The 14,139-nt window shown below is 41.7% G+C and overlaps 2 protein-coding genes and 1 pseudogene across 2 annotated transcripts; all 3 read right to left on the bottom strand.

Annotated features, from left to right (window-relative positions):
• Positions 1–5,857: 5,857 nt before the first annotated feature.
• LOC125546531 (uncharacterized) lies at positions 5,858–9,949 on the bottom strand. Its single transcript, XM_087516510.1, has 8 exons — positions 9,635–9,949; positions 9,353–9,565; positions 9,167–9,259; positions 8,969–9,052; positions 7,218–7,605; positions 7,061–7,118; positions 6,795–6,847; positions 5,858–6,693 (listed from the first exon to the last, which is right to left on the bottom strand). The coding sequence occupies exons 1-8, from the start codon at positions 9,947–9,949 to the stop codon at positions 6,656–6,658; spliced, it is 1,242 nt and encodes a 413-aa protein (XP_087372636.1). The 3' UTR covers positions 5,858–6,655.
• A 303-nt stretch (positions 9,950–10,252) lies between these two features.
• LOC147978109 (uncharacterized) lies at positions 10,253–12,303 on the bottom strand. Its single transcript, XM_087516509.1, has 4 exons — positions 11,621–12,303; positions 11,223–11,528; positions 11,052–11,139; positions 10,253–10,942 (listed from the first exon to the last, which is right to left on the bottom strand). Exons 1-4 carry the CDS (start codon positions 12,301–12,303, stop codon positions 10,253–10,255), a joined length of 1,767 nt encoding a protein of 588 aa, XP_087372635.1.
• Positions 12,304–12,318: 15 nt separating this feature from the next.
• On the bottom strand, positions 12,319–13,887 carry LOC147978108 (uncharacterized; annotated as a pseudogene).
• Positions 13,888–14,139: the final 252 nt, after the last annotated feature.

Genomic DNA, 14,139 nt, shown 5'->3' with positions numbered 1-14,139 from the left:
GAACATGACGACACAGTATTAATGTGCTCGAAAAAAAATACAAACTATATATATATTCATAATCTATGGAAAAAATAACAAACTACATATATATTCATATAATACATAAAAAGCATAAAAACATATTAAAAAGCATAAAAACATATGTAAAAAAAGCATAAAAACATATGAAAAAAAACGCATGTAAAAAAATATATAGCATAGAAATGGCAGGGTTTTGGGAGGCGCCGTGCCGCGAATCGGTGACGTGGCACCTATGCCGACGGCTGCCGTCGGCATACCTACGCCGCGGATCGGTGACGTGGCATGCGGAGATATGCCGACGGCCGCCCGTCCCGATCGTCGGCATAGGGTTGACGGCGTTAGCCGCCAGTCACGGGCGGGGTCGCCGGGCCCACGGGTATGCCGACGACTGGTTTATGCCGACGGCTGCTGTCGGCATGTCTGAATCTACGGCGACAGCCGTTCTGTGCCGATGGCTGCCGTCGGCATAGCTCCGTGTAACCCGACGGACAGGGTAGGCCGACGGCCAGGACTGGGCTGTCGTCATATCTCAAACTAGGCCGACAGCAGCCGTAGGCATAGGTTTGGCCGTCGGGGTAGGACCGTTCTCCGGTAGTGGAGTGAGAGGAGGAGGAGGAAGATGAGGATGACCATCCCATCATCCTCCCGGTGATGCAAACGCGTGGCGGAAGGCGGGGCGGCGTCGCCGCACTTCGCCGCCCGTGAATCAATGGCAAGCTGACCGGCGGCAGCCTTGGCATTGATTCCCCGCGGGAAAACCGAGACGATGAGGACGACCAGCCTTCGTCTCGCTGACGCGCCGGTCCCACTACTCTTTTGCGCCAAAACGTTCGCTGGCGCCCCCGGGCGCCCCCCAGCGCGCCGGGTTCGGGTTGGGTGCGCCGGCGCCAATTTTGGCCCAATCCGGTGAAAAACAGACTCGTGGGGACACGACTGGGCCGATTTTTCGGCGCCGGCGCTAAAAAACGGCCTCGGGGGCCTGCTGGGGACGCGGCTGGAGATACTCTGGTCTCAGTCACGCACACATGTTACAAGCTAGGGCCCAGCGGCAGTTAAGCTAGGCAAGGACATGTGCTAAATGTGTTTCTGTGTTCGCCCAGTTGCAAGGACATAGAGGACGATCGTCTCGCTCACCTCACTTGCTCCACGACGAAAACCTATATCTACATTTTAGTCTTTGCAAGGCACGTGCTACGTTCTAAATCTTTTGTTGCTTGCCGGACCTACCCGTTGAACATACGTGGATGTAGTTTTCAGGCACACAGTTAGGTTCCTTGTGGTGGAACCAGCTCATCAGGGTTTAAGTTTTAAACTTAACACTGATACTCGCATTTTTCTAGATTTCTTTCATATTTTCAGACGATATTCGTTTAGTGGGAAGAGCCAAAGGAGAAAGAGGAAGAGCAAGCAAGCAAGAAGCCGGGAATATCGTCTTCTTGCTTGCTCTTCCCACTTGAGATATATGCCAAATGAGAAAGAGAAAGAGCAAGCAAGCAAGCATGATGCAACCATCCACGGTACTTGACAGCCGTGGATGGTTGCATCATGGACGATTGCACTATCCATGGTTCGTTGAAGGACACCAACAAGAGAACTCCAAGTGACACGGTAAGCGCATCATTGGCGCCCGCATCACCATGCAGCCCCCGAGACAAAAGAAATTTCTTGCAGACTCCAACTACACCTCATCCTCGTGCAATCGATGATTGAGTCCACCAACTTGAAATATATGCCAACGATTCACTAATTCATCGTGAGCTTTGATGTGACCGCATCAAGGATATGGAGAGGAAGATCGTTGAGGACACTTAAACGGCCCTTGAAGCTAGCCTTAAGCTCATGGCAAGATGCAGCGAGTCTTGCTTGAACCAAAAGAGTAGTGACATTGCCATTTTTATTGATTTGTGCTACAAACGAAATGATGAACATGTGAAATCTTATAGAGCAAGAGGAATGCCACCTCTCTTTTTTTTTCTTTTGTTCCCTTAGTTGAGCTAAAGTAATTGTGTGGATGGTCATCCGAAGTGAATTTCATCTTTCTAATTTGTAACATAAGTAATTGCCAAGAATGAGGGAGAACCATTCGATAAATCGCCATAAACAATTTACAAATGTATGTATGTTTCCTCTAATGTGTATACCGCCTGTCCAGAAGTAGTGACCAAAAGATCACAAAATCTTTGCTTTTATGAAAGAAAATAATATATGGCACGTTTAACACATTATCTCCAAGAGCTTCAGGAGATAAATGGTGACCTTTTGAAGGGCGCACACGACCTTGCCGAGCAAAATGCAGCGAGTCTTACTTTTGAAAAGATGCAACCACCATGAGGAAGACATAAAGCTTTCTTAATTATGCAAATCAACTTCAAGGCACTATAACATGGAGCTGAGTTAGAATCACATGCTTCGACTGCGAACCACTTCAAATTTCCGCATATACTATCTACCTCTGGCCACTCGCACAATCCACAACCCTCCGATCAAAGGTTGTATCATGATCAGATATTCAGATGGGTCTAAATATAAGCGCTGTTTTTATCAAGGTAAAGACACTAGTTAGGCCACTTGCAGACAGTTCACGGAAAATAATGATGTGCCTATTCCATGTTCACGAGGCTAACCTAAACCTACATCTATATTGATTTTAGTTGTTGCAAGCACGTGCTGCGGCGCAGAGGCGGAGAAAAATAGCGATGCTTTTCTGTCTAAACCCCTGATCCTACAATAGGTACACTACCTATGGATTATATGTTGAATGTAGTTTTCGTGCACATAGTACTCATATAGTGCGAGCTTATCATCAACAACTTGATGTCTGGATCCACACAAAAGTGGCGCCTCCTTGGAGGCTGCAAGGGGCAGATCGCTGTGCTCCCGTTGATGACCACAATCAATTAGTAGTATTAACTAAGCCTGTCCGGCGGCAACGACATAAACAAACAAATTAATTACTTTGACAGATGAAAAAGCAAGTTACTACTAGTAGTAGTGCTACTTACTTTGATTGTGGGTCATCGACTCAGGTGACAATGCCGACTGATTAACAAGTGGTCTGAACGGTACGCACGGACTTAACACTGAACAGCCGGTCTTACAAGCTAGGGCCCAGCGGCAGCTAAGGCTAGGACATGTGCTAAATGTGTTTGTGTGTTCGCCCAGTGGCAAGGACAAAGGACGATGGTCTTGCTCACTTCACTTGCTCCACGACGAAAACCTACATCTATATTTTAGTCTTTGCAAGCCACGTGCTGCGTTCTAAATCTTTTGTTGCTTGCCGGATCTACCCATTGAACATACGTCCATAAGGTTTAAGTCTTAAACTTGACAGTGATACCCACATTTTTATGGATTTAATTCAGATTTCCAGACGATATTCGTTTAATGGAAAGAGCCGGAGGATAAAGAGGAAGAGGAAGCAACCAAAAAGCCGGGTATCGGATCAGTAAAAATCATTAGTACCGGTGATCGCGTTTCTTCTGTCAAGAGCAATTCAACGACCATCCATGGTTGCGTCATGGACTATTGCACTATCCATGGTTTGTTGAAGGACATCCAATAGGAGAACTCCAAGTGACACAATAAGTTCATCATTGGCGCCCGCATCGCCATGCAGCCCCCGAGACGAAAGAAATTTCTTGCAAGATTCAACAACACTCCTCATCCCTATCCTCATGCCATCGATGATCGAGTCCGCCAGCTTGAGATATATGCTACTCCTTCCGTCCGAAATTTTTTGTCCCAAACTTGTTTCTCAAATGAATGTATCTAGCACTAACTTGGTGCTAGATACATCCATTTGAGGGACAAGTTTTTCCGGACGGAGGGAGTACGATTCACTAATTCATCATGAGCTCTTATGTGATCGCATCGAGGAGATGGAGAAGAAGATCGCCGTGGACACTTAAACTGCCCTTGCTACTACTTTTAAGCTCATAGCAAGATGCAGCCAGTCTTGCTTGAACCAAAAGAGAGGTGGCGTTGCCTTATTCATTTATTTATTTATTTATTTGTGCTACAAACAAAATGATGAATATGTGGAATCTTATAGAGCAAGAGGAATGTCACCTCTCTTTTTTTCTTCAGTTTCCTTAGTTGAGCTAAACTAGTTGTGTGGATGGTCATCCGATGTGAATTTCATCTTTGTAATTTGTAACATAAGTAATTGCCAAGAATGAGGGAGAACCATTTGATACATCGCCATAAACAATCAACAATGTAAGTATGTTCCTCTAATACGTGTACCGCCTGTCCAAAAGTAGTGACCATAAGATCACCAAATCTTCGCTTTTATGAAAGAAAATAATATATGGCGCATTGAACGTGTTATCTCCAACCGTTTCTGAATTTGAAGAGATAAATGGTGAACTTTTTCAAGGTCGCGCGACCTTGCCGAGCAAGATGCAGTGAGTCTTGCTTTTGAAAATATGCAACCACCATGAGGAAGACATAAAGCTTTCTTCATTATTCAAAATCCACTTCAAGGCACTATAACATGGAGCGAGAATCACATGCTTCGAGTGAGAACCACTTCAAATTTCCCCATGTATCTTTCTTGGTGAAGGCACTAGTTTAGGCCGCCTGTCGTCAGTTCATTGTTCACGGAATATAATGCTGTGCCTATTGCATGTGCACGAGGCTAACATAAACCTACCTCTATTGATTTTAGTTGCTGCAAGCACGTGCTGCGACCCAGAGGCGGAGGAAATTAGTGATGCTTTTCTGTCTATATCCCTAATCCTACATATGTACTACTCCCTGCATTACATAATATAATGTGTCCGTGCTTCCCGAGGTCCAACTTTGACCATAAATTTAACCAACGAGACCAACTGCGGCGGAAGAAAAAATTATATAATTGAAAAATTCTTTCAAATACGAATTCACTGATATAATTTTTGCTCCTGCCGCAATCGGTCTTGGTAGTTAAATTTACGGTCAAAGTTGAAGCACGTGGATAGAGGATGCACTACATTGTGAAATGGAGGGAGTACTACCTATGGACTATATCACTACTAGAGATATGAGTTTTAGCCACCAAGGTGATCGGTTGCTAAAAGTACAAAATTGGTCGCTGGTGGTCTACTGGTACCAACACTACTTGGCCGCTTCGCGGTGGCTATAGTCTAGTCGCTATAGATATTGAGCGACCAACATTGAGAACCCTGGTCACTAAATGTCATACCAATAGCTACCAACCAAATCTGGTGACTAATGGCATCTAGCGACCAAGGGAGACTTGGTGACTAATGATATCTAGAGACCATGGACGACTTGGTTGCTAAAAATGTACAACCACCATGTACATGGTTAGTGGCTAGAGATATCAAGTGACCAGCCAAGGCTTGGTGACTAAAAGAATGTAGAGACCAGCTACATGTTGGAGACTAGACATCTTTTGTAACCAAAAAATTGTAAACCTTGGTAACTACAGGCATGAGAAAGCAACTATATCATAGGTACAATATATTGTCACACGCTGACATTAACAGTATGCAAGAAATCTCAGAATTTTAGACATTTGACAATAAGAAGTTCATAATCAACATTTGTACACTTAAGATCCAAACATTACATGCTAATCTGAATTTTGTTTCGCAAGTAGGAAATACCACTCTAGCATTTGCAAAGTACAGTACCATCTTTAGTACTGATCTGAACATATGATCCAATCAGTAAACCCCAATATGATCCAAACATTACATTTAGCATTTGTACACTGAATTTTCTTTAGATCCAACATAGTCTACTAGATGTGCAAGAAATGCAGAGGCAATAGTTTTCTCTTCTCGGTCTTTAGCTCGAGTATTGCTTTCCGCTGCTCCTCCAAGGTCATCTCCTATATAATGGTGGCCAGAGCACATGTTATCTCATTAACAACATCAGACATGAGAAACATCAGAAAGACTGCAAGCATGCCAACAAACTAAGCTGGAGAAACCAAATTGCCAGTCACTTGATCAGCTTTGCCATAGCTCAGAAGCTCAACAACATCGACAGGAAGAAAAACTACACACATACACAGGAAAGTGCGCCACCTACCTACTTTTAATTTCTACTATCAGTCTCAGTTATGAAAGCTCATTTGTGGATGATAACAGGCATAGAAATATGTAGCTATTTTCTTCAGGTTACAACGCCACCATTTCTGCAGCCAAAGTTTCATCTAGTGGCACAACCCTAAAAATATCAGCCAAATCGTCAGAGATGGCACCACTGAAGATCATTCGTTAGATATTTTCTGTTATCTACTCGTATTTGTTTCACTTTCCTACTGGACTCAAGTCTTAATCCAGTCAATCTAAAGGTTAACACATACACTGATCACTTGGGTAGAATCTGTTTGTTTCTACCCGCAAAAAGAAAGTATCCATTTTAACGCTAGACATAATGGCGTGGTGTCTCTAAACCACAATACCATCATGTCAGCAGCCAAAGTTTCACCACAAAAATCTACAATCAGCCACGACCGAGAACACAAGAAATCTATAAAGGATCCTCGAAAATCATCAACTTGCTGTTAGCTACTGGTTTTCCACCAAATCTATAATTGCTTTGTGTATGTCAGTAGAAAAATGAAAAGGATGGTAGACAAAGGCAACTAACCAACATAAAATGAAGGTAGCACTGATCATGAATACCTAGACCCTCCATCCGACACCAGAGAGCCTGTGATTCACAAATTTGGGCCATCAAGATTAAGATCATGAAGAAATTTGCCAAATCACATAGTGTTTTGATTGTTTGAAGTAGAGGCAAACTGATCATACCATTTCCATCAGAAGAAGAAGTTGGAGTAGGTCTATATCCTGGCCTCAAATGACTGTTGAAAATGTATACATGTATTACTAGCTATACATTGGAATTTGTAAGTCCATATATTCATGATGAGTATCTTCATTTTCCGTTACAGAATTATTAGCAAGAACTATCGTGATTAGAAGATCTTGATACCAAGTACACTGTTATATCTAAGCAAGCTGCAGGTGTAGGAGGCATCATCTAAAGTACCAGAGCATGGGAAAAATAACATTACCTTGCAAATGATCTTGGAAAACTTGACATCCTTTGTACAGTGTTAGACATCAGCAAACCTGTGTCAGAAATTGGAATGCTTTAACAAAAGCAATATGCTACATATATTTTCAGTGAATAAAAATGACAAAAATAGTTGAGATTGATGTGTTGCATACCTATTCCGTCAGATGGCATTGGCCGCTCAGTTGTGAAACCTAGCCCTGTTGCAGTAGTGCCGTCCATAGGAGGTGAAATGCCAACCAAGTTAGACACGACACTTTGTAGCCAATCAGTCTTCTTCTGTTGAGCTTCAAGTTGAGATTGTTGAGCCTCAATTTGAGTTTGTTGTGTAGCAACAATCTCCTTTGTAGAGGCCAATTCTTCCACTACATGCTGAGTTGAGCTTGATGCGCTTGAGTAAGCCCTTCTATTTGGTTTTGGTCCATGACCCCGACCTCTGATGTAACCATATGCCTTACCAAGCACATGCTCGCAAATCTGTTGCTCTGTTAAAGGTACTTCACCCTCCTCTATGGGTTCCTTTTGCTTCTGCAACATTTCTTCCTGCATTAATAATACAAGAAATGAAAGGCATTTACATTCTTAATTGCAGCAACATAATGATGTATTTAAAAGTACCCAAATTCACTATTAGTATAATGCAACACTAACAACTTTGAACCTATAATACCTAAATCAGAGCACCTTGATCATGTTCCTTCTCTGCCAGGCAATTGAAATCATATATTCCCGGTCCGGCCATCAAGCCCAACAGCCTGTGGAGGAGAATCGGGCACCGGTTTTGGATGGGCAACATGTTTTTAGATGAGTTACCTCTTGGGTTGCACGATAAGTGCCTCTTTTTCTCTCTGGTGATTTACAATCCATCCCAGTATTATCATAATACCAGTAGATTCTATTGTTGTAATATGCTGTCACCTATCTGGCATCCTGGTCTCTTTCTTTCTGACACAAAATATTGCAGTCCAGGGGATGTGAAAGATGTTATATCTATTTATTTTTTACGGGAAGATGTTATATCTGTTGGCGCAGCTTCGATCTTGACGACGCAGCACGCCCGGGAACAACGAGGACGAAGCGGCCGAAATACGTCCGGAAGCTAATTTGTTTAGAAGAAAAACACACGACGGCCTACAGCTAAAACTAGCTCGAAATTTGCGACATGCACACACGCCAGATTGATCTTTTTTTTCCCCTCCGCCACGGCTTCCCTGTAGCTTTTCTCCTTTATATAGCTGATTACAAAGACTCCACGACTCATACACACTGGTACTTCTAGGACCAAACGGCCTAAAACTCAAACACGTATATGAATGAAACTCTAAACTGACGTACATATGTTTGGAATATCTAACAATATATATCTACTCAAGGATTAAACAGGCAAGTATTTCTACCCTACTATTGCTCATTTAATTGTTTTCATGTTCGTAGAATTAGGAAACAGTTCCATTAATTTTTTCAGTATGCTGTTTGCAGAAAATTATGCAAAGAAAGGCATAGCTCAGCTGACAGAAATATTTACACCTGGAACTTCTTTATGGTTTGAGTTGAATGACCTTTTTGAATTTCTTTATGGTTTGAGTTTTAGAAAATGTGACCAGCATAAGTTAAACAGAAATACTAAGTATTTTACTTTGCTGAGTCAGGGAGATTTCATGCACATCTCCCTAATAATAGTGCATCATCTACTACAGGTCATGAGAAAACAGGGCACTTCAAAGTTTGTACCTATGTCATGCACATGGTGAAACAGTTTCAAGCACGGTTAAAGCTCTAGCTATTATTTTTTGTCTGTTTTAGTGGTCATTTCTCCCATTTCTTGCTCTCTAGTTCTCATTTGTATCTAAGTATTCTCATTGCTTAATCTCTCTCAACAGGAATTAATTTGTTACATGGTACTTACATGTTTATTCCTGGCATCTTCTGATGCCCATCCCTTCTTATCACTAGAGTAACACTCCTTGTATAGTCTGATATCGCCACAATTCTGATAATACAAGATTCAAAGTCAAAAGACATGAATATAAGATAGCTACAAGTTTCGATATTCTGCTTTCACAACAATTGTGACACAAGATAAAGATAAGTAATAGTGACTTACTAATTCATGTTGAACCGCTACAAATGACTTTGTTCCCTTCTTGTGAACATAAGGTAGGTTTGAGCGGTTAGCCTTCCCAATTGTGGACAGTTTCTGCATATGGTAGTATTTTGTAAACAAATAAGGCATGGTTGAGTGATAAAGATAGATGCAAAACTGTTGACATCCATTCAAAGACTACCATACCTTAAATTCTTCTGTTTCAAAATGATCACAGAGCCAAATCCAGTCTCCAACTCTATTATCAATAAGGGGAGGATATGGATTGCTTCTAGCATCATCACCAGATTTTACATAATGTTCATAACACTTGTGACGGAAACTTTTGTAGCTTGAAGAGAATAGCAGATCCACACAGCCTTTGATATGATCTTGGGTGAAATCAAGATCAAACTTAAGCTACGAAGAAAGAACTCAAAGTTAAAACTACACATATTCTAAGTTCGAAAGTTTGATAATCTTACATACCTTTAGAAGTTCATACAACGGCTCCTTATCATCCTCAGTAAGACTATGCCACCCGGCACGTTGGATAGGTGCATGGTACCGTGTAAGAAGTCCAATCTCTCTGGAAAGTAGTTCATTATTTTCTCCAATAGGTCTTCTCTCTTCGGAGATGGTCAAGTTTAGTGGATGACCTGCCCTTTTGATCAAACGCTCCAAGCCCTTTCCCTTATTTATCCCACGCACCTTCCTGGATTTTGATGCTGAGGTACTCCCAGAATGTTGACCTTGAGATTGTGGGGCATTCCTTGGTGGGCGAACTGTTCGTCCAGGTCCCATCTGCCATAGAATTAAAAGAATGGAACAATACCCAGATTGTTTATATTAGAAAGATAGGGAAATCAGATTTGCTACGTCAACAGAAACAAACCACGAGTTACATAGTAATTAGATATGTTGTGGCAACAGAAATAAATCATAAGTATCAATAGTAATCCGAAATAACCTGAAACAGGATACATATAGTCTGATATACACTGAAACATGACACCATTATTCTAATATAACCTGAAACGGGACACATGTAGTCTAACATAACCTGAAATAGGAGACATGTAACCCGATACAACACATATTATTCTACTACTCTGGTTCCTCTTCAAAATTATCCTGAGAGACATGGCTCTCCTTCAAAGATGCCAACTCTTTTGGATCAGTAACAATTTCTGGTGCAACATCATGTCGACACGAGACATTGCCTTCAAAAGTTTCATCGATGGAAACATTGGTAGCTTCCTCCTCTTGAAATGCAATATCTTCGCTAGCATCATCTTCATTGACTTGATTCCAAACCTCTGGATCGAAAAGATGGCGATGCGGAGCCTTCTGCACAACTAGCCAATCTCCCTTCAATTTTGTATCACGTACATAGAAGACTTGGCTCACTTGACTAGCCAGTACAAAGGAGTCATCTTGGTACCACTTGCTTCCTATATTAACACTAACAAAGTCGTCATCGATCCTCACAGGCTTGTTACTCTCTAAATCATACCATTCACACTCAAATAAAGCAACATGTCGATCATTGGGGTAATCCAGGACATATATATTTTTAAGAATACCATAATATGTGATATTTTGCCCCTTATGTTGGCCCTCTGTGCACACACCACTATTCTGACTTTTACGACCATCTTCACGCTCCTTTGTCAAGAATCTAACACCACCAACAATGCATCCTGAGAATTTGTGTACTCTCTTATGCGGTCCAATTGCCAATGCATACAAACAGTCAGACACTAGGGATGCTCCTTGGTTGCGCAGATTGATCACCTAAATTCCACAAGTAATGCAAGTTAACTCATGGAAGCCATTGCCTGGATTGGTGTAGCATGATTGGCGAAGCCATTGCAAGTTAACTCAAGTAATAGCATGGACTTACTCTTTGGCGCAGCCATGAACCAAACTGTTCACGTTGCCTATTTTCAATATTACCCGCACCTTCAGCCAGTAGGGCATCCTCATGCTCACTAGAAAGAAATGTCGAGGGATGAGTTTCTAACTAGTTGAGGATGTATAATTATAACTTAAAGTTTATAACATGTATACTTACTATAGGTATTCTTGTAGTTCCTCACAATTATTTAGCACATACCAAGACAGAGAATCATACTGATCTTGTGTTAACATAAGGTCATCCCTATGGCCAAAAGCACGGAAACTAGTTGAGAATACCGAGAAACGATCAAGTGGTTGTCTCTTCCCATCAAAATTCCGCTCTTGTCTATTGAACCTTGTCTCAATTCCATGTAGATACATGGAGCAGAATGTTGAGCACTCCTTCATAACATAAGCTTCAGCAATTGAACCCTCTGGGTGTGCCCTATTGCTCACCATGCCTTTCAAAGTACCAAGGAACCTGCAGCCCAAATTTTCTTACTACAACACATTTCTACACACTAATAGAACTGTAGAAGGGTGGAAGGACTAATGTGATGAAGAACACGCTACCTTTCAATGAAGAACATCCATCTGTATTGTACAGGACCTCCAAGTCTTGCTTGCTGTGGTAGATGCACTGCTAAGTGCACGCTAATATCAAAGAATGCAGGTGGGAGAATCATTTCTAGTTTGCACAATACAATTACTATTTGTTGTTCCAACTTATCCAAGATATCCAGCTTCAATGTCTTGGAGCATAATTGGCAGAAAAAACTACCAAGCTGCAGAAGTGCATCACAGATATCTTTGTGCAGAAATCCTCGCATTCCAATCGGGAGTATTCTCTGAAGAAGAATATGGTAGTCGTGTGTCTTCAGCCCAGTTATTTTCCCATCTTTACTTATACCTTTTGATATATTTGCAGCAAATCCATCTGGGAAGCAAATAGATTCTAGGAATTGCAGAAACTCAAGTTTCTCATCTCTGGTTAATGTGTACCATGCATGATGCTTTTCTATGCTACTTCCCGTATCATTCAAGTGTAGATCTGCTCTGATATTCATGTCTTCTAAGTCCTTGCGGGCCTTAAGTGTGTCCTTGGACTTGCCATCTATGTTTAATAAAGTCCCAAATAAGCTCTCACAAATGTTCTTTTCAATGTGCATGACATCAAGATTGTGTGGCAATTTCAGATCCTTCCAATATGGTAGCTCAAACAAGATGCTCATCTTTGTGAAATTTTTCCCTGGCATGTCCTTTGAAGATGCCTTCCTTTTCTTATTTCCAGGATGTTTTCCGTATTTGAAGCCCTGGAGATGATCTAAATTCTGCAGCAATTCAAAAATGCCTTTCCCAGATAGTTGTTTTGGTGGCAACGCTTTCTCATTCTTACCATTGAAGGCCTTACTTTTGCGCCACCTATGGCGAATAGGCAAGTACCTCCTATGACCTAAGAAACCAATTTTGCTTCGAAGTGGTTGCGAATAGGTTCCATCTAGGCAAACAGGGCATGCCTTGTAGCCCATTGTAGAATACCCAAATACTGAAGCTAGTGCTGGAAGGTCGTGAATAGTCCATAGCAATACTGCACGCATATTGAAAGTACCTCCTTCAACAGCGTCGAAAGTAACAACTCCTGGATTAAATAATTGCTTTAGTTCTTCTACCAGTGGCCTCAAATACACATCAATGTCCCTTCCTGATGACTTCTTCCCAGGGATCAATAATGTCATGAGCAGGAAGGGCTCTTTCATGCTTCTCCATGGAGGCAAGTTATACACAACTACAATGACAGGCCACACACTATATGAGCTACTCATAATTCCAAATGGATTGAAACCATCGGTGCCAACCCCGAGCCGCAAATGGCGAGGGTCTTCATCCAGCCAGGGATATTTCTTATCCATATGTTTCCAAGCATCGCCATCCAGAGGACCCCTCAACACATTTGGTTCGACAACTCTCTTATCCCTATGATAACGCAAATCTGACGCTATTTCCTTGTTCATGAACAGCCGTTGTAATCTAGGGATTAAGGGAAAGTAGCGCAACACTTTCTGAGGTACTCGCTTCCCCTTGCCCTTTTGTGTCTTCCACCTCGATTCCTTGCAAACTGGGCACTCGTCCTTGTCCTCATGCTCCTTCCAGAATAGAACACAATCATTTTTGCAAGCATCAATACTTTCATAACCTAGCCCTAGATCTCTCAGCATCTTCTTTGCTTCGTATTACGTGGCTGGAAGCGAGTTACCGGCTGGCAAAGCCTCCTTCTGAAGCTTGAGTAACATGTCAAAAGATTTTTTGCTCCAATGGTTAAGATCTTTGAGGCGTACCAGCTTTAAAACAAAGGATAGCACCGAGTGACCTTTGCAGCCCGGGTACAGCTCACGTTGTGCACTTCTGAGCAAGCCGTCAAATCTGGTTGATGACTCATTGGGCTCCGGAATGCTACCTCCAGCAGGATTATGGTTATCTTGCTCGTCAACCCCAAACGTGGCTCTATGGATATCTCCTAGCAGATCTTGGACCATATCAAATCCATCAAAATCATCAACATCTTCCTCATCTTCAAGTGACTCATCAACTTGGTCTTCATCATTGCTAACTTGTTCTCCATGGAATACCCATTTTGTGTACGAAGTTTGTATACCATACAATAACAAATGGGTTCGAACTTGACTAACACTCTGCTGACTTATATTCATACAAGTTTCACAAGGGCAACGCATTTTATCATTGCCGTTGTTATGTTGACAAGCAAAATCAATGAATGCATTCACCCCTGAAACGTAATCGCTTGAAAACCTATCAGGCAACCTCATCCAACTCTTATCCATACTCTATCTTTTCCTGCACAAGCACTCTACAAGTGAACCAAAATAGTACTAGAAATGTAAAATATAACAACATAACCACATTACCTACAATATACAAGGAACTGTATAATGTTGTACTAGAATATAATATCACAGCAGCAACAGTCCAAGGAACTGTATAATGTTGTACTAGAATTGTATACAAGGACAGTCTTCAAACATTCTACTACAACATTATACAAAGACAGCCTTCATAGAACAGTATATCCTTGG

Source organism: Triticum urartu, chromosome 3A (genome assembly GCF_056163025.1).
Source record: "Triticum urartu cultivar PI428250 chromosome 3A, HENAU_Tu73, whole genome shotgun sequence".
Taxonomy (NCBI): Eukaryota; Viridiplantae; Streptophyta; class Magnoliopsida; order Poales; family Poaceae; genus Triticum; species Triticum urartu.
This window is presented reverse-complemented; position numbering and strand designations above follow the sequence as displayed.